This window comes from Ruditapes philippinarum, unplaced genomic scaffold (assembly GCF_026571515.1).
Source record: "Ruditapes philippinarum isolate M1 unplaced genomic scaffold, ASM2657151v2 ctg2728_1_1_1_1, whole genome shotgun sequence".
Lineage (NCBI taxonomy): Eukaryota > Metazoa > Mollusca > Bivalvia > Venerida > Veneridae > Ruditapes > Ruditapes philippinarum.
The window spans coordinates 70,179-91,382 of record NW_026863876.1 but is presented as its reverse complement, the minus strand read 5'-3'; the positions used below and the strand labels follow the sequence as shown (position 1 = coordinate 91,382).

The window sequence follows — 21,204 nt, the reverse complement described above, 5'->3', positions numbered from 1 at the left end:
AAAAAACGGGGTACAAATCAACTCGACCAAATCAACCAATTTGAAAAGAAAGCTAAAAGTGAAAAAAAAAGAAAGTATGTTTTAAATTAATTTATGAAACACTAGGCAAGAAAGAGATACTGTTCTTATGTTTAAAACCCAAGCTATAGATACTGTTTACACATTTAATATGTACATAATTATGTTGTGTTTTGTATAGGTAATAAACTCCGCTTGATACATTGCATATTAGATTGTAAGATTTACCAATAAAAATATCAAGTACTCGTCGTTTTTCTGAATCTGTATGCAGGCACTGTGTGTCAGATCGGTTCTGAGAATTCGCTAAAGAAATGGTTGTTTTCTAGGAATATATACCTGAAGAGCTGAGTATAACTGATAACCGTTTCCCTTAAGGTATACCGTTGTCCTTAACGTATGCCGTTGCCCATAACGTATATCATTGCCCATAACGTATGATTTCTTTCACCAATTTATACCTTACTACTTACTATTGATATTTCACTAATATTTATCATATACCTATTCAAGTAAAGTTTATATGTATCACCTCGCTTATTGAATTATTCAAACAAGTTTGACACGAAGCGGCTATTTTTTTATTTATTACAAAAAGAAACACCTTATCACATAACATAACAGAACAGAACAGAATATTTTTGCAATGTTCAGAGGTCATATATTATCACAGACAATCTTAAAATACATAGATCAGTTTACATTGATCAATTTACGTAATATAATCTTAAAATATATGTAAAAATATACACAATCACACTTACAATAATTATTATGCATTTTAAATAAACGTTTGTAATTAGTAATTATCACTATTTTATTACAATGTCACATTAAATCAACAAACGGTAGATGAATAAACAGTTAAATAATAGAAAGAGCGCTTTCTAATTGTACGAGGGGGCTTATCCCCGAGTATTAGTGTTTTGATGTTACTTTTCTTTTGTATCATAGTCAATAATAAAAACACTTTCCCTGTTGCCACAATATGATACCCCAGATAAAATAGCCAATGAATGAGTATCTGAATATTATAATTCAATCGCTTTCCAGTTCTCTGCCATCACAACAAGTAAACCCCAGCAAAATGAGCCAATTAATGGGCATGCTCTGGAGCACGGGTAACTAATACCTGCACACCAATTACATACGATACAACAGAAAGGTTCCCAAACTATGAAACAAGTACGAAGATATGAAATACATATATAAATAACAGATATCTACATTTTATTTATTTTGTTAAAAGGATAATGTATTATTTTCAGAGAACTACATATTGAATGTAGTAAAATGTTGTTAAATGTAGTTAAATACAGATACTTTCATTTGTGTTTATCTTCCATTTAAACAGGGTAAATATCTTCCCTGTGTCATCATATATGTCTGAAGTGTCCACAGGACAATTGTCAATACGTAATTAATACTACAAATTCGTTACCAGTTCCCCAATCTGTATGACTTTTTTGTTTTTCTAAGACAGACAATTTATTACTATTACAAGATTCATTGCTGTCACTTTTACTATTCTTTTCGAATTTTCCTTCCACATTCATTGTACGCTTTTCTTTCCCCATAATATATATGTTTATCTTAATTTACGTAGTTATTCACTCACATACTCTTAAACTGTTTATCTTTTTATATTTCAATATGTATTTTTTTCATCAACACAAATTTTATCGGCTTGACCACTGAAACACGCGGAATGTTTGAAAATTGCATCTTTGGTTGGCTAGGTCTACCTTTCGTTTTGGAACGTTTTGACTTGGTCATTGCCTTCAAAATCTATACCATTTATGCACTACATTTTGAATTGTTTAGAAATAGAAAATACCATTTACATTTTTGTGTAAGTAACAATATATCAAAAGACTGTCGTTACGAAACAACAACAAACAGCAAATATACAACAACAAAAAACCAACAACAAAAAATAAAGACAACAAAAACAAAATAAAAATTATGAAGTTGAATTGTTATTATCACGTGTATTCCTCTTTTTTAAATGTTTCCTCTACCCCACGCTGAGTTAAAGGTTGTGAATCTGAGAGTGGATTTTGTGGAGAGGAAATTTTTCTTTCGAAACTTGTTCCACATTGTGGTTCTGAGTGTCCATTTTGGTTTTGTAAAGAGGAGGTTTTACTTTCAACACTAGTATCGATTTTTCCACCCCTGCAAAAAATATAAATGAAATTCATTTTATTTATGAAATTGAAGGCGTATTGTTTGGAAATCTTTTCCTGAGACTGATTTATTTTCGTTAACATTCCTTGTTAGTTTCCGTAATTCATACAATAAACGCATTGGTTTTCAATGTTTTTTTTTATTTCGAATTTTATGATAAACAAAAACTACATCATTTGAATTTCATTGTTTTCTTTAAGTAAAGGTTCATGTGTAACTTTGGTTTTTGACCCGAGATCAATCATGTACACAGTTAAGCATCAACATTTCCAAGATATTTAAGGTGAAAATGTTTCATCAAGGGTTTTAACAAGGTCTTGATATATAGTGGGCTGTGTGCCTAGCCTTTTTACCAGATTACTCATATTTGCACTTGAGCTAGAAATCATCCGAAGACCCTTTTTGATTAATTTGGAGGATAGTTAGGCTTAAATGTTACTTCTAGAGTGTTAACAAGGTTATTCCATATGTGGGCTGTGTAACATAGGTTTAGACACTAGATGACCAATACCTGACTTAGATATCACCTGAATAATTTTTCTGACAAATGTTAAGGATTTTTGGACCGAAGCAGTAGCCTGTAGAGTGTTAAGCTGCATAATAGGCTGTGTGACGTAGTTTTGACGTCAAAAGACGCATATTCACACTTGACCTAGAAATCAGCCAAACAATCTTTTTGACAAATGTCTAGTGTATTTTGACCAAAACAGTAGCCGCTACTGTGTGAACAAGATTTTACATACTTGGGCTGTATGACCTAGTTTTTGTCCAATATAACAAATATACAAACTTGAGATAGAAATTATCAAAACAATCTTTCTGACCAATTTCCAGGATATTTGGATAAAATTAGTAGCTTCTAGAGTGTTTAGAAGATTTTTTCTATTTTCTGTTTCTAGCTATGACCTTGTATTTTATCCGGGAAGACTCATGTTCGAACTTATTGGAGCAATCACTGCCGCAAACAGTCTGACCAAGTTTGGTAACAATTGAGGTAAATATATGACCAGAAGAGTGTTAACGAACTAAATTTGGACGGACATTTGACATTTAACGACCCTAAAAGCCCACACTGAGTGGTAAAACCATATCTGAGATATTACAGAGAAACATCTTAGCATGAAGAAACAGCACACAAGGAATAGCCTCATTTTATTTTGCTCATGTTTCATTCGTCAAAAACAGGTTTCATTGTTATCTTTTATATATATCATCATTTTGATCATGATAGCTTTATTCGACGATGCGCATATTTGTCTCAGTATAGCGCACCCACCTTGATGATGTACAATTCGCCGAATAGCGTTCCAATTTGGTTTTCTATATGAAAGGATCCATATAAGGCGCGAAAAATGTTTGTCAAAGGTTATACATTGGTATTCGCTCTTAATTGAAATAATGCACAGGGGTACCTGAGGTCTGCTTCCACCATTCTGCTCTAAAGTCTCCATATGACCTTAATACAGTGCAGTGTCAGTGTCAACTAGAGCTAGGGAGGGATGTTATGTTTTTCATTATCCCTCATGTACAGACTCAAACAAACCGAGTCTGTAATTTTTGTGAAATTGTGTTTTTAAAGCTTCGTAGGAATCATTCTTTTTCCAGATTTTAGAAACTACTCTTACAAAAGAATAGCATATTTGCTTTCAAAAAAATTAGGTTGAACTTTCGAGAGCGATATATAGAGCTAGACGGGAAAAATAAAAACATGCTATTTAAATGTTACTTACAAATTTCGTAAATAGACCAAAATTCCACAATTCAACAGCAGAAATGACGTAATTATAACCGCAACTCCAATGAGAATGCCGTTGTTTGTTAGATGAAAATTTTCATCGGAATCTGTTGAAAACACACAATGGTTGGTCATACATTTATACCGTTCATTCAAAATTCTTAAACACAATTTAAGACTTCATTAGCAATAGATTAAACATTGTTTTATTTCATTTTAAAGAACAAGAATTGTGTTATGATTTACCATGATCATATTAAATAAATGCAGATAATATTTGTCTCACAAAAGTCGTTACTCTCAAGAATAATTACAAAAGCCTCTTAATACTCGATTGTCATAATATGAAAAATTTTGATAAAAATTTTTTCTTTAAAATATTTATAATATAAAAAAAATTTTATTTTTCTCCGGTAATATCACATCATTTTTCAATGGCTCACTAGTAAATAATCTTTTTTTTATAAAAAACGTCTAAGAATTAAAAGAAATCCCCAAAAGCCTCGTTGAAGCGCAGAAAAAAAGACGCACGTGATAGTGCAACGACTACGCGAACGCTGCGCAAAGTATTTAAATGATCATTCCTGAAAACGGAGGAAGCGAATAATCAGATATTTTCACACAAATCACTAACCTGGACCTACATCAAAAGAAACATTTTCTCGCAAAATCATTTCAAGTCACGGCATGTCAAAAAACCTCAGTGAATTCCCCTTAATGTCTAATTTTGAACCATATACATTGAAAATATCGTATTCTTAATGACATGAGCAGTGTTGGAAAATTACAAAGTGCTTACTTTTTTCCTGGCATTTTAGATCTTCCCCTGACCAAGAGCCATCCGATTTACAAATTCTGATGCTGCTCCCGCTCACTTTTTCATAGCCTTTACTACAAGTTTGTTCACACACTGATCCAAAATCAAGCGGCTTTTTACAAACGGTTATTTCAGTATTAGATGTCATTATAGGGGGGCATGTAATTGCTATAAATAGATAAAGTAGAATTACATAATATGCTAAAAGGATTCTGAAAAAATTCCTTTTAACAGTTCATGACAGTAAATTGAGATACTGTGCTATATCAAATCGCTGCTTATAAGTTGTTCTATGTGGCTATCCAATATATTTCCATATTGGATGCTGTATCATTTAAGATATCTTGATCAATAAATTATTATTTGATTTCATTTAAAAGATAAAAAAGTATTTTTTTTTATTTGCTTCGATCACATATAAATGCAGATATTTTTTTCACAAAATGTTTGTAACATCCATTATTGTTATTCAGTGTTGGAAATTTGAGTGGGTTTGACATTTTCATGTAATGACAACGATAAAAGCCGTTTACAAATAATTTGTTTGAATAAATTTTACTAACGTCTTGCGTAAAACTTTTTTTGCAATTCCTCATTATAATTAAGATATAGAATAAACAGGTTATTAAACATTGAGCGAAGGCAATACGGGAATACACAGCTAGACTCATCTTGTGGCCTTTTATGGTTTCTTCCAGCTGCCGAAAATTATCTCGTATAGTACAATTTACTTTTAAATAACCTACACATATTAAGTAATGTGAAAGTATCAAAAGATCTTAAAGGACTGGTTTAAAAATTGCATCAAAACTCATTGTTTTTGGAAAACAAAATTACATTACGACAACATGTGAAATTGCAGTGGTGAGCTGTCTGTTTTTGTCAGTAATCAATCTCATTACTTAAGACAATTAATGGAGTGAAAGAAGCTGTCCACATCGAATCTCATACCCTGTATTTGCTGGCCAAATGTTTCTTCTAGGTATCATTTCCTTACAAATAATCATAAATAATCATTCCTGAAAACGGAGTGAGTGAATACTCACACAAGTTATTGGCCTGGATCTACATCAAAGGAAAAAAAATAATTTCGCAAAATTATTTCAAGTCATGGTTTGTCCAAAAACCTCAGTTAATTCCCTTTAATATCTAATGCTGAACCATATATACATTGAAAATAACATGCTCTTAATAAGTTGAGCAGTGTTTGAAAATTACAAACAAAATGCATACTTTTTTCCTGGCATTTTAGATCTTCCCCTGACCAAGAGCCGCCCGATTTACAAATTCTGATGCTGTTTCCACTCACTTTTTCGAAGCCCTTACTACAAGTTTGTTCACACATTGATCCAAAATAATGCGGCTTTGAACAACCGGTTATTTCAGTATTAGATGTCAGAATAGGGGGGCATGTAATTGCTGTAAATAGATAGAGTAGAATAACATAATATGATAAAAATCATTTTGAAAGTATTCCTTTGAAAAGGTCACGACCCTTCATTGTGATAAATTGTTCTATATCCAAATTGTACTATGTGGCCATCCAATATATGGCCATTTTGAATGCTGTATCATTTAAGACATCTTGATCAATAAATTTAATTTTGTTTGATTTCATTTAAAAGATAAAAAAAATCATATGCCTCGATCACATACATGTATAAATGCAGATATTTTTTCACAAAATGTTTGTACTATCCATTATTGTTATTCAGTATGCGTTTGACCTTTCCATGTCACGTCAACGATGGAATCAGTTTACGACTAATTTGTCTGAATAAATTTTAATTACGTACTGCGGAAGTCACATTTTATGCTTCCTCAATATAATTTAGATATAGAATAAACAGGTTGTTAAACATTGTGCAAGTGCAATACGGGAATACACAGCTAGACTCATCTTGTGTTCTATTATTGGTTCTTCAAGCTGCCGAAATTAATTCGTATTGTACAATTCACTATTTAATAACCTAAATATATTAAGTTATGTGAAAGTATCAAACTGATCTAAGAGGATTGGTCTAGAAATGACAACAAAATTCATTGTTTTTTTGTGTTAGGAAAACAAAATAACATTACGACAACATGTGAAATAAAGTGCAAACTGACATTGACAGTTTATTAATGGTGCATTGTATTTCATAATTTTAAGGACATACGAATGCATGAGAAATTGTTATCTTTCCCCAGCCTCCATAGCGTCTCATTGTTTTCGTCAAGGTCACATTCTATGGTTGCCACTTTTGTGTTGGAGCTGAACTGGTACCCGGTGTCGCATGCAATTTGGCATTTTGCTCCATAATAATTCGGGCAATCACCGGATACAATATAGCCTCGACTTGTAAGAGGGACGTCTCCACATCGCTGAACTGAAAATCAGCGAAAAGTAAACATATATACTTGTTTTCATGAATAATTAGCGTCACTCGGCATTTCTATGCCACGTCTTCTATGACGAAAACATGTTTATAGATGTATGAAGATAGATACTCGTATACTTGCTTGATAACGTGCTTTGTACGTAGATAAATTGAAAACAAGTATGAAAATTTTAATTTTCTAAGCTTATCCGTTTTCATGTGAATATCACCGAGTATAAGTTGTATAAGTTTAATGTAAACGGAAATTGCGAAAACTGACAAAACTTTAAAAACAAACAAAAAACATCAAAAATCAAATTTTGTAATATAGGAACAATGTTGTGTTATTTTGTTGTTTGTATTTGTACTTTTCTTTTGCTATAATTCTACAAGGAAATACTTTATTTTGTATTCCATTTTCCCAGCCAATACATAGTGAAGTTATATAATCATTTACACACATAAACGTTAAGAAAAAAATTAAAACAGAATATTATAACAAAGAAACAATTGTGCTAAATATTAGGAAAAAAATCTGGAAACAAAGTGATCCCTCGGAAGCATAAACCACAACAACATTACCTGAAAACTGCAGACCCGATTTCATTGAGTCTGTACATGATATGGGATAATGTATAAGTGCAACATCCCTTACGACCCCTAGCACCGGGTTGAGTGGTATTCAACTCTCAATACTTAAAAGCCCACAAGAAATTGTAAAATTTAAAGAAATCATTTCTGGACTAATAAATACCATTTAAAGGAATCAAACCTTTAGAACCAATTTGCCTTATTGCCCTAATCCTCTAGAACAGTCTTGTTTCTTTTACTTGGGGACCATACATTGCTTTTCATGGAATGGCATTAACGTTTCACATTGAAATTTCCATGATAACCGCCATTTGAACACATCTGCGGATGTTTCAAAATTTTAAATTTTACCAGTTCATGTTTCATGTTGAATACTGTTTAAGCCGGTGCTGGGGGGGGGGGCGTGGACGGTAACTTGAACATTCCACTACCGTCCATGAACAGGCTTAATCTAACCGAGCCTGCAACATTTTCAATTTTGCCTATTTGTACGTTCTTTAGATATTCTTTATTTCTCTCTATCTGTACCAGTATATGATTTGGTTACCAAACAAGTGCTGAATAGTGCATTATTTAAGAGTTTTAAGAATTATAAATATTTTTCTATTGTTTACACCTACCTATTAAACTCAATGTAAATTGACATCCTGCAAAGAGACCTGCTTGATCGATGGCAAAAATATTAATTGTGTGGTCACCCGCTGGCAAAGTACTACCACTTGGTATTGAAGCGTAAGAAGTCGGCCGAATGCCACTATTATCCGTAACATAGATATCGTCCCATGTAACAGTGAACAGTTCTTCGCCTTTTTCGTCCATTACCATTTCCCGATAACCGCAACAGTTATGAAAAACTGGAGGTGTTGCGTCTGTTATATATAATTATATAAAAATAAAACCATAAGACAGAATCAACATTGGTCTTTGGAAAGAGAAATAAAACTATTATTCTCGCATTAACCATGACTCCTCTTTCCGATTATTTACTGTGGCATGATGACAACTTAATATTACAATAACTATCACCAATGTTTTTGTTATGATATAGTTTATAAGAAAGTTGCTGGGACCGTTATTGCAGTAACCTATTTCTCCAAGGCGCCCCGAATCTAGCATGTTAAAAAGAATGTGCAACAGTTTCTCGGCGCGTGTTTGTGTGTTTTTAACTTTCTAGCCAATAAATCCGTTAATTTACACGTGTACGCAAGAAAACATTGAAATGTAATACCTTAACAATTCGGAAAATCGTGAAATTCCTGAGAAAATCTCGTTTTTGTTTGATATAGTTTTTACGTTACTTTGCATATGGCTCTTAACGAATATAGCCCTTTTGGGAACTTTTTTGTAGACACCTTATAACAATTGCAACGGATATGACTCCTAACTAAAGGAAGCTGTATGTGTCAAGATGTGTTCATACCACTCAATGATTTATGTAAAAAATTAAATCTCAGCTATCTATGTCTACAATAAAGACCGTTTAAGGTAAAAAAAACAAACATTTCTTAGTCACATGGTACACTTGCATTAACAGTAAAAATAACTCCCAGTGGCCTATGGGAAATTAACATTCACAAAATATGAGAGGTAATAATATCATATCTTTATTTCACAAAGCCAGTATACCAGACTGGTCCATTAGACAACATATTATATTATATACAATTACAATGGTAGGATACTACGTCATCGCGCACCTGCTAAATGCTCCCACTTGGACCATTTTTTCGTCGACTCAAAGGTAAAATACAATTTTATTATAAGAAAACGTAAGAGTATTTAAAAATCATGTAGCGCACCAAAGAATGGCTGTAGTACTTGAGATAATTGTAAAAAAAGTTTATAGATTTATTGCCTGGTTTAGGCCTGAAAACGGGATAAGTGTTTTTCTCTGAATGCTCCCAATCGGACTTCTCCCGAAACATATATGAAATAAGGTTGAAAACCTTCTTTAAATTATTTTTAACGTACCGGAACATAAACCGAGTCATGTATACCCATTATTCTATATTAGTTTCAAATGTTTCTATTCAAAAGTCAGTTTTTCTTAATTCTTTTTATAAAAATGGAAAATGCTCCCACTCGGACTCAACTTCAGAGATGCTCCCACTCGGACCTAAATATATACAAATTTTGAAAGCACATTGCTGTCTTAAGATATTATTATTTTTTTCAAAATATCTTTAAATTCACGTTCATATATTCATATAATCAGTAATAATTCAATGAAACAGCATTTTTAAAATACGATACTAATATTTAAATTACTAAACAGTCTCGTAAATATGTCTTCTTAGAGGATAAGTATAAGGGAAAAAAGTTGTGTTGAAACAATTCCTCGTTTAAAAGTGCCGCTTAAATAAGAAACAAATTGTTTATACATTTTAAAAATTTAATAACGTTTTGTTTTGCAGAAAGTATTTGTATTTGTGACCAGTATGGGAAAAGGTATAAACCACATTGCGACGTAAGGAAGCACAAGGCAGGACGTACATCTTGGCACGGCAAAGCTGGAGCAAATATTTTAGATACCAACTGTGGATATATCTCATTGAGGAGGAATACTTTAGAAAACACAAGAACAATAGTTCTTTGAAGTAATTGTCTTTTGTTCAGTTTTTTGCGTTAATTTTTGGACAATGTGTCATAAAGGATCAATTCATCTGAAATTTCACTGGAGAATAGATTTCAATAAAGTAAAATACCGCAAACAAGAATGACAACTCTCCAGTTTTGGAGTTATTGCTCTTTTTATTCACTATCATTAGTTTGCAAGGACCATACCTCTAAAGTTATTTGAGATATAAACTTAAAACTTTATATTGAACATGTTTAATAGAAGTGAATAGCAGAGCATAAGGACCAGACGTGTTCACTTAATGCTTCTTTGTTGTTTTCCTGTGTTTTTTTTTCATGGGAGTGTTATTTTTGTCATGATTTATTATGTCTAGGCTATAACTTTTCATTAATTTTCACGAATATCATTACTTGGAATTTTTTCACGTATGTAAGAGTTACAAAGGTTTCCCCTTTGAAATGTACTTCCTCCTTATGGCGGGGAATTTTGCTGTCTGTGATTCCTTCTTGTTTTATTGTTATTATTTAAACGTCATTCAAATATCCTGAAATCCTTTTTCTATGATTTTATTCATAAAAATAATGCTCAAATGAAGATTTATCAATATTGTATGTTCCGAAAAGCATTATTTGTAAAGATAATACCGAATTTACATTTCATAAAGGGAGGTAATTAGAAATATATTTTCTATTAAGTGTAAGTTGAATCTTTCAAAAAGAAATGAATGCATTATGCATACATGTATATTTTAATGATTACATATAATGTGGACAAGCATTTGCAGTACGTATCTTACATATTCCTTTATGTTTGAAAATTGTTTAGTACCATAAATATTAATACATTTAATTTATAGACAATTTCAATTGGTAACAGCCTGAAATATAACTTACATGATCTTTAATTACCAAAATATGGTAAAGACTGTGATAAAGAAATAACTATGATCTTTGTTTTCTTATTTTTTTATAAAAGCTAACACAGCAATGTGCTTTCAAAATGTATAAATTTGGGTCCGAGTGGGAGCATCTCTGAAATCGAGTCCGAGTGGGAGCATTTTCCATTTTCATAAAAAAACTTTAAAAGACTGGCTTTTGAATAGAAATATTTGAAACTAATAAAGAATAATGGGTATACATGACTCGGTTTATGTTCCGATACGTTAAAAATAATTTTAAAGAAGGTTTTCAACCTTATTTCATATATGTTTCGGGAGAAGTCCGAGTGGGAGCATTCGGAGAAAAACACTTATCCCGTTTTCAGGCCTAAACCAGGCAATAAATCTATAATCTTTTTTTACAATTATCTCAAGTACTATAGCCATTCTTTGGTGCGCTGCATGATTTTTTAATACTCTTACGTTTTCTTATAATAAAATTGTATTTTACCTTCGAGTCGACAAAAAATGGTCCAAGTGGGAGCATTTAGCAGGTGCGCGATGACGTAGTATCCTACCATTGAATTACATAGGTCACAAGACATCAATTGCTAACAAATAAAATTGTTTCAGTAGTAGCAACTTTTGTCCTGGGATGATAATTTGGTCTTAAAGGTGCTTTCAAGGGTAAGTCTGCATATCCTCCGAGATTGAAAGTGTCAACAAGTATATATAGTTTCATTCTAATAAGAATGTGACTGTCGTAGTGGCTTGGTAAATAAACGTCACTGCAACTTCTAACTATTACACTCATAGGTTCAGTAATGAAATAATGATGATGTTGTTTTTGTGTTTTCCCATTTTTTAATTTACTTTGTCTGTTTTTTGTATGATCATTTGATATATACTTTGTTCTTGTAAATCTCTATTTCTATAAAAAAAATATTTCGTTTTTGTTTCCATCTTTGTTAAGAAAGCGGCGACATGTCCAGTAGTTAACTTTTGGTTTATACAGGGTTAACTTTAGTTCGATTGTTCAGGAAGCTATACGCTTATAAACGCACTTTTGAATCCGTTCCTGAACCAAACCAGGTACTAAGCAATGAGTGTAAAGTTTTTTTGCTCAAGGAAACAACGACTCTCCCCAGTCTGGTTCTGAACCCATGCGGCTAGCGATCATTAGATTACTAGTCCGAAGAGTTAACCACTCGGCCATTTTTTATGTTCCCCGAAAATTCGGGAGAGCATATAGTCGCCGCCTTGTCCGTCCGTCCGTCCATCCGATCAACCATTTTGGGTTTAGTGACTATATAACAGTAAAGAGAACAAAAGAGAACAATAGGTTCATTCCGTGATCAAAGGATTTATGGGCTAGTAGCCGTTAAGAAAACAAAGAAAATAACAAAGAAAATAGCCCCTAAACCCAAAATGTTGGAAAGTCCGTCCGTCCGTCCTTCCGTCCGTCCGTCAGTCCGCTTTTCTTTTCCGGGGCATAACTTTGAAACAACAAGAGGTATCAACATGAAACTTTGTAGGTAGATAGATCTCATTGAGAAGGTGTGCAGTGCACAAGAACCGTAACTCTGCCTTGCATAATTTTTGAATTATTCCCCTTTGTTTATTTTTACACTTTGAACTTTGTCCGGGACATAACTCTTAAAAGTATAAGAGGTATCAACTGAAACTTTGTAAGTAGATAGATCTCATTGAGTAGGTGTGCAGAGCTAAAGAATCATTACTCTGCCTTGCCTTATTTTGAAGTTATTGCCCTTTGTTTATTTTTACTTTTTGACTTTTGTTCGGGACATAACTCTAAAACTATTAGATATATCATGAAACTGTGTAGGTAGCTAGATATCATTGGATAGAACTGCAATGCTTAAAGAACCTAAACAAAGCCTTGTCTTATTTTGGAGTTATTGCCCTTTGTTCATTTTTACACTTTTAATTTTACCCGGGACATAACTCTAAAACTATAAGAGATATCACGAGGCAACTTTATAGATAGATAGATCTTATTGAATAGAAGTGCAGTGCAAAACAACCCCAAAAAAACATTACTCCGCCTTGCATAATTTTGGAGTTTTTGCCCTCTGTCATTTGTTGTACTTTCCTGTGTCCAAAACCTTCTCGGGGAGCATCACCCGGTTCAACTGTTTCTTGTTTTTAATTGTTTTTTTTTTAAATTTCTTTTAGAAAATTTAATTTAAAAATTAAAAAATCAAGCTTTTTTAACACAGTCACACGATTATGAAACATTAATAATTTGAATATAAGGATCAATATATAACACACTTTACTTCATTTTATTTTTTACATTTCTAATAATGCTTTTTCCTGATGTTTGACGTTTTCTCTAACTTTATACAAGTGCCTATCAACCCTTATACAAAAATATTCTATATCTAGCATGTGTAACTATTGGAAACAAAACTGTCAAATAAGAAAAAGATACCTAAAACCCCCAAAGCATTAACACAACACACGCTCTGCCTACTGCGTTAGCAAGGCAAATGCAAATATGACGTTTTATTTTCTGTTTTATTCATAGGGCTTCAATTTGTCTTACCATTTTTTTTGCATTGTTATTAATCTTTGTTATGTAAACAAAGGCTTATGTTATTACCTTGGGACAGATCAAAATTATCATAAAATCCTACAAGTTAATACTTATTCTCTAATATCATAATGTTACATATTTTCTATAGTATTACTCACCAAAGCAGAGGGATACGTCAGCATTCCAATGTCCATCAGCTTTGCATTCTATATCAGTTAGAGTACCACCATATAGGAAGCCATCCGGGCATTGAATCTTGCAAATCTTTCCAACTGGCGAAGCATGTGTCAGACACTCTTTTGGTAAAATAGTGGTAAATTTGCTGTGTCTCTTCAATGGCTTACATGTAACACTCTTTTCTTGTTCTATTTTTTTATGGATAGAAGATGTTTCGTAAGGAATAATAATTAATGAAGTAATAAATAAAATAGATTATATATGAGTTAATAATAATATAGGCAGTTTAGTGAAAGATAATAAATGAGTCCTTATAGAAATTTACAGTTCACTTAAGATGGCAAAATTGAAAACGTGGAAAATGAATATGTGAAATATCGGTATCCAGCAACTATCCCCCTTGTGCACTTAATCAGTAATCAAAATAACTAACCGACATGTGAATTAAGTACTATGAACATTTGTTATCATCAGTTATTTGCCAATCACCATAATAAAAGTCAATCTTTTGAAATGTATACCTAATTCAGCGCAACATGAAAACGAAAGAATGAACATAAGGTTAATTTAAATAAGGTTTGGGTAAACGATACAGCATGCCTTTGTAACTTTGAAAGTTCTAAGAATATATTATTAAAACTTTGTTCTGATATAAGTGTTTCGAATATCGTTTTCAAACACAAGGTTAACGTTGAAACATATAATATATATAAATTACATTCTGAAGAATAATGGAAACATAAGAATTTAAAAAAAGAATACCTTTGGGTTTTATACAAAATGAATCATCTTTCAGAGTAAAACCTGTTGGACATAGGCAAGCATGATTTCCTTTTGGTCTTGGTATACAGATGTGACTACAGCCGCCTTTATTCTTCGTGCAAGCATTTGTTTCTAAATAAAAACAGTACAAAGTTGCCAATTAAAATATATATAAAACTTGCAAATGGACAGTAATTCATTTAGACAATATTATCGAAAGAATATTGCTATGAAAACGTAATGATTTCAACAAGGTTAAGCGCTTTATACATGACATTATCCACCAAACATAGTGTGTTTATATGCTATATGCTTAATTTACCAGACAATATAATGATAAATGCATAATAACTTACACAAATATTTAATGATTTGATGCAAACAACATTTCTATATAAACTTAAAAATATAGTCTATGTTGAAATCGGGTTAAGTATATAACAAACTCAGACAGTTTATGCATCAGTTACATGTATTGCCTATGCTGTTTAAATTCACGCGGATGTTATTCTAGGGAATAGTGAAAAAATAGTTAAGTGGCGCCATGGACGAATGGGCAATATCACTGTTACAAAACAATTTGCAGCTGCTTGTCTTAAGATTATGAACTCTTACCAATGAGGAGCGGAAAGTCGGCGGTGATCAATCGTACATGTATAAATCATGCATAAATTGTCTGCGTTTCTAGGAAATAGGAAAGCCCTGCAAAACATTTCATAATTTCCATGTGAAAATGCTGTTACCTTACAACTATTTCATTTTGTTGAACCGGTTTCTACTGTTAACTTTACTACAGTACTTACCTGGATACGCTGGTTTTGGTTTCAAACGAGAAATATCATTAAGTCTGGAAAATGAATCATTTCCAATGTTCGAAGACACGCCGACACCGGAAACGGAAATTGCCATGATTGATCTGAAAGTGTACATGTCTTTTTGTGATTTTCTAAATATAAAGAAGAATCAAACTTTATGTCTGCAGCGATAACAACTGAGAAGGCATTCTTTGCAGTGGCCAAATGCTTAAAATACGTTGCCCGAGACAACCCGAGACAACTGAAAAAAGGTCGTATTGATTTGAATGCGAATTTATAAGGACGGCAATGATTAATAAAGGATGTCTCCTGTGTCGTTTTGACACCAGCATACATCATGTAACAAAGACTTTTGCCATTGCATGAAATTTTTTTTAACATCCACAAGTGTTGCTTATAAGGTGATCATAGAAACTTAATATGACATTTACGTGCCATTGATTGAAAAGCGGCGCATGTTCTAGAAATAAAATTATGATTGCGCAAACAACCCGCGGTACTTGTTGCTCATGAAGATAAAATCGTCTGCATATCAGCAAAGAGTAGATTCAAATATCTTTTTCAATAAGTACAGTGTTAAAGTGTGCTTTATTTCAACAAAGTTTTACAGTGAATTGTTTTTTTTAAAACAGATAAAATTCCTACCTGTGTTGCCAGTCGGTATAAAACAGATTGTTTGAGTAAAGGAGCATCGAAAAGTAATGTGAATTGGCATTATAGAAAATAACTTTCCTCTCAGAGCCGTCTAATCTAGCTCGCTCAATGTTGTGAGTTCCTGCATCTCCCCAGTACATCCACTGATCTGAAACAAGATAGCATTTGTTATTCATTCCCAAGTCGTTGAAATCACTGACTTCAAATGTACACATGTATTATCCCCTATTTAGTGTCTCACCACAATTGGTTTGAGTTCGGAAATGTCATTTTAGGTTTACTCTTATATGGTCCAGTTGTCATAGCTACAATTTGTTCATATGCTCGAGACAAAAATTGTCAATAATATACGCAAAGATATACAAAGGTCAAGACAAATAGAAACATGTAACACATACATATCATTTAAGAACAACTGGTTCAGTCACTGTATTCATCAAGATATTAAAATTTGAAATTACTAGTTTATTGAATCATGGCCATAAACATTGACATAGTTTCATACTTACATACAAAATGATTCCCTAAAGAACACTCAAAAGGGTAAAATTGAAAATGTTGCAAGCTCGGTTTAACAGACGGTAGTGGTATTTGCAAGCTACCCTCTAAGCCCCCTAGCACCGGATTTAAAATTTTGAAGTGTGTAACATCGCATATACATGTGTGTATACGGCGGTTAGCATTTAACTTGTCATTTCACGGATCCTAAACAAAAAATTGTCATTTGATGTAGGTCAATTTCAATAACTTGTGGTCATTCTCGTACTTCAGTTTTCCAGAATAATGGTTTTCTTATTTTTCTCCATTTTATTGTGCAAGTAAAACGATTTTAAGCTCAGATCGGGCTAAAATGGCACTTATTGTCAATGTTCAAGCATATTTTTATAACCTTTATTATATTGTTTCTTGTTAAGTCCCCTATTGATCTTTCAAAGTTTTGTTTTAATTTTCTATTTCTAAGATCATGGACCTCTGTTAGTAAAGTTTTGTAAAAAAAGTTGGGAACCTAGCGATACTAGTGCTGTTTTGAATGTTCATGAAAGATGTTGGAATGTGCAATATGTTTTAACATATGCATTTACCTGCAAAATCTACTGTTAAAGCGTTCGGCCAAAGTATCCCGGATGTAATCAGAGCCTTTCTATTAGTACCATCATAATTGGCGGTCTCTATTTTTGGGGGTACTCCCCAGTCAGACCAGTATATTTTCCTGCAACAAAATAGAATGTAACAAAATTATTAGGTTATATACATTAATTATATACTTATAAATGAAATATTGAGAAATATTGATGAAATAAAATGCGTTTTTTAATTTTTTTTTGTATTTTCATTGTAAAAATTGATTTTTCACTGCAGTAATATATTAAGTGGTAAAAAGGAACTTAATGAGTGGTGGCAAAGAGCAACTCCTTGTTACTTAAATTACTTAAATTACCGGTCAGTGTGTTTCCGATTTTCTCCAAAGTACATTAAGGTCTTTACATCCGGAATACTTTGGCAGATATGGGCATCCGAAAAGTGAAATAACTTAACCAATATATGAAAAATATAAATTCAGAATTACCCATTTACAGGATCAGGTATAATTGCTCTTGGCTTGTCGATGTCCTTGGTTACAATAACTGCATGATTAGAACCATCTAATTCCATTAATGCTATAAGGTGGTTCCCTGCGTCTGAATAAAACAAAAGCTTGGAAACGGGATCGACCGCCAGTCCGTCAGGAATCGAACCTTAAATAACAGCTTTATGGGTAATAATAGTATTAAAAGAAAATGGTTTAAATTCATTTCACACGGCGCTTTTAACGTGCAAATAGAACAAATCGTAATTGATATGCATGAATAGAATCGACGAAATGAATATGCATGATAAAAATACAATTTAGTGTTGCTGATAAAAATACAATTTAGTGTTGATGATAAAAATACAATACAGCGTTGCTTATATGCATTAACAAAAGGCGTATTTTTTATGCATAAACAAACAACATGATGTTACATAAGCGAAAAAATGAGCCTACATATATGACACGAAGTTAATGAGGTTGTGAATATACATGCATGCATGGAAACGACGTTTAAATATGCACGAATTATTAAACCGGAGCTTTTAATAATTAAAAACCATATGAACGATTGTCACTTTGTATTTGTATAAAAATAACACAGATGCATGCTTTCGATTGTTAAATTCGCTTGAAGAGCTCTTCAGTGTTAGATTTTAACTTAACTTAGTCACTAACATAATACACTTACGTAAAAATCATTATGCAAATAAAAAAATTCAAACTTCTTGTTTACAGTAAGGTACGAAGCGATTAATTGGTTTTGGGAAACTTTAGCCGAGCTTTGCTTTGTTTACGTAATTCAATTTAGCTTTATACTTACCATTATCGAGACTCCTTATTATGACGTCATCATGCCCGCTAATGGACGTGCTCCTTATTTCATTCAGCATGACGTCACTCCAGTATATTCTTTCATTCATTTCGTTATAATCTATTGCTATAGGGTTTGAAACTCTCTTGACGGCGATAGAGTAGATTGTGTTAGTTTTAGACGATACTCCATATAGTCCTTTATTGTGGCTGTCAGTAATCAGTATAATAGATTCGTCGATACATTGGTTTCCTGGGAAAAAAAGACAGTATAAGGCCATATATAAATGTTTATTATCTACTTATAAGTGAAATATTTAGAACATTTGATGGAAATATTGATGAAACAAAATGCATATTTTCATTTCCTTAATTTCCAGTGTAAAATATCACTGCCATTTCATAATTTCCGTATTTTCACTGGTCTCTTGCCGGACTACTTTCTTCTAATTTCATATCAATCAAGAAACAGAAAGTGAATCAACTATAATCACTATTTGATTATCAAAGCAAACATTTTTTTTTATAAAAAAAGAGAAATTATATAAAATAAACAGAAAATCTCGTGATATGAAAATGATCAGAAGTTTATTTTGTAATATTCGATTAAAATAAATGAATATTCTCAGTATGATATAGATATTTTTAGAAAGTACAAAAGATTGTGCAGTCATAATCTCATGACGTAAGTTCTCTTAAAGTATCGTTACATTCGCGTAGAATAAATAGCACTACCTTGTGTAGCTTGGATATTGCAGTATTCTATCCATTTTGAAAGGAAGGGGTAACATTAAATTTCTTTTTGTTGAATCAAAGAATAAAACTAACAAGGTGCGTTTCGTTTGATGAGGTGGAAATTGGATATATTTCAGAATTCTTTTTATTTTAAAAATTTCAATCAAAAGATAAAAACAACAACAACAAAATAAAAAAAAAATTTAAACAACTGAAAAAAAGTTAAAAACTTGAAAGCAAACGAGTTCTTTAAAAGCTATTAAGCAAGTTAAAATTGTGAAATACATAATGTATAACGGCGTTTAATTGTAATTTTATCCGGTTTTCTTTTGTACAAACACATTCATGATTAAAAAAAATTAATATCACGCGTTTTATATCTGATAGTTTTCTTTTCCGGACATTGACAATCTCTTTATTTTCGGTTTCAATATCGACTGTTTCTTCTTAATGAAAACCTGCCATTTAATGTATAAATCTATAAAAAAAAAGAAGGAAAATAAAAAAGACAAGTACAATAAACGCGTTTTTAATGAAGAGTCTAATATAATTACCTTTCAGTAGAAATATAAATCCAATTATGAAAATAAAATAGAATATGCACCCCATACTGATTTGATTTTTCAACTTGAAAATTGTTCGTCTTAAATTTTTAGTATGGTATAATTACGCATATTATTATATCAGATATTTATATAGACGTGTAATAGAATTACAAAGGAGTGCCAAACTGTTTTAAATAAATGTGAACATGTATTATTTCCAATTCTTTTAGTGATCTTCACTGCGTGACGGGTAGATATTTATATGTTTAAATCGAACGATCTGTTGCGCGTGTCTAAAAATAGCATTTACAAAAATAAACAGCCGATGATTTTTCCATATTATCAATGGGGCAAGTTTTTTTCCAATTGAATCCTTTGTACACTTATTACATATTTTCTATTATGCTGCTCTCACATAATTCAAGACTTTCTTAATAGTAAATCTTAGATATGAGCTTATAACATGTTTTTCAATTCATGCTTATTGTATGTATGGTTCAGTTATATAGAGTTTGGGAAACTTTTATGTATATATATATTTTAATTCGGATATAATCTGTCACAATCATGTGTAATCACAGCAGGGAATGAAGCTTCAAATGACCATAAATTCAACTAAGATGAAAATTCCCGTTAACATGCAGTTTAAAGGAAAGTGCTATCACTTATTGCGTAACTCAAATGGACATTTCTTACTTTTTACACAAGAACCTCAAAAATGTTTTATTTAACTGTTTTTCATGTGATCAAACTTTCCTGACAATCTGTTGTCATAGTTACCTTAAAAGACCGTGGACTGTTGATAAAGTTACTCTATCTTAGACATGGCAACTATAACATCTTATATCTTAGAAAGAATAGCATTGGAACCCATGGTTTTGAATTTTTAATGACAAAATGGTGGTGTTAATTAACCATATCTTAAATGACTTTCTAACGCTTAAAAATGTGCGAATATGCGGTGACTTTTTCTACCAAATGTTTCATTTTATCGAAAATTGTTGTCATTTCAAATTGTTTTTCTCTGAAAGTGAAAATTTAACAAAGCATACGTTAGCAGGATGTAGGTTTTAAAATTAACTCAAATATTGTTCGAAGATATAAAAAAACAGACAAATATTCACCTTGTATTTATAGAGACCCTTGATCTTATTATTATGATCTTATTATTATTATATAATAATACTGATAATAGTGATGTTTTCCTAATTGAACTTAAAGGCCAATTAACGAATATGGATTATAAATTTTAATTCCATGTGTTCTTCGCTCGGCTGCGCTCACGGGACGTATATGCACTGAATTTTGCTAGCAGACAAAGTTTGATACCGATCATAATCAATGACATGTGTAGCGGACCAAACTATACCTTTATACCGTACAACGATTCCAACCATTCAAAAATCGACC

The 21,204-nt window shown here is 32.0% G+C and overlaps 1 protein-coding gene across 1 annotated transcript; it reads right to left on the bottom strand.

The window, feature by feature from the left end:
* Positions 1–994: 994 nt before the first annotated feature.
* On the bottom strand, positions 995–20,005 carry LOC132723615 (uncharacterized). The gene is made up of 14 exons (XM_060708377.1): positions 19,804–20,005; positions 18,525–18,767; positions 17,699–17,867; positions 17,214–17,341; positions 16,123–16,279; positions 15,466–15,578; positions 14,663–14,794; positions 13,882–14,088; positions 8,329–8,577; positions 6,917–7,126; positions 5,991–6,176; positions 4,740–4,925; positions 3,936–4,047; positions 995–2,193 (listed from the first exon to the last, which is right to left on the bottom strand). Exons 1-14 carry the CDS (start codon positions 19,856–19,858, stop codon positions 2,004–2,006), a joined length of 2,337 nt encoding a protein of 778 aa, XP_060564360.1. The 5' UTR covers positions 19,859–20,005; the 3' UTR covers positions 995–2,003.
* Between the last annotated feature and the right edge of the window lie 1,199 nt (positions 20,006–21,204).

Excerpts from the sequence above, each read along its gene's own strand:
- LOC132723615 (XM_060708377.1), bottom strand. The coding sequence starts at position 19,858 with ATGGGGTGCATATTCTATTTTATTTTCATAATTGGATTTATATTTCTA. Across the intron at positions 15,579-16,122 it reads TATACCGACTGGCAACACAG|ATCAATCATGGCAATTTCCG; the intron begins GTAGGAATTTTA and ends GTACACTTTCAG. Across the intron at positions 4,048-4,739 it reads TCTAAAATGCCAGGAAAAAA|ATTCCGATGAAAATTTTCAT; the intron begins GTAAGCACTTTG and ends TGTTTTCAACAG.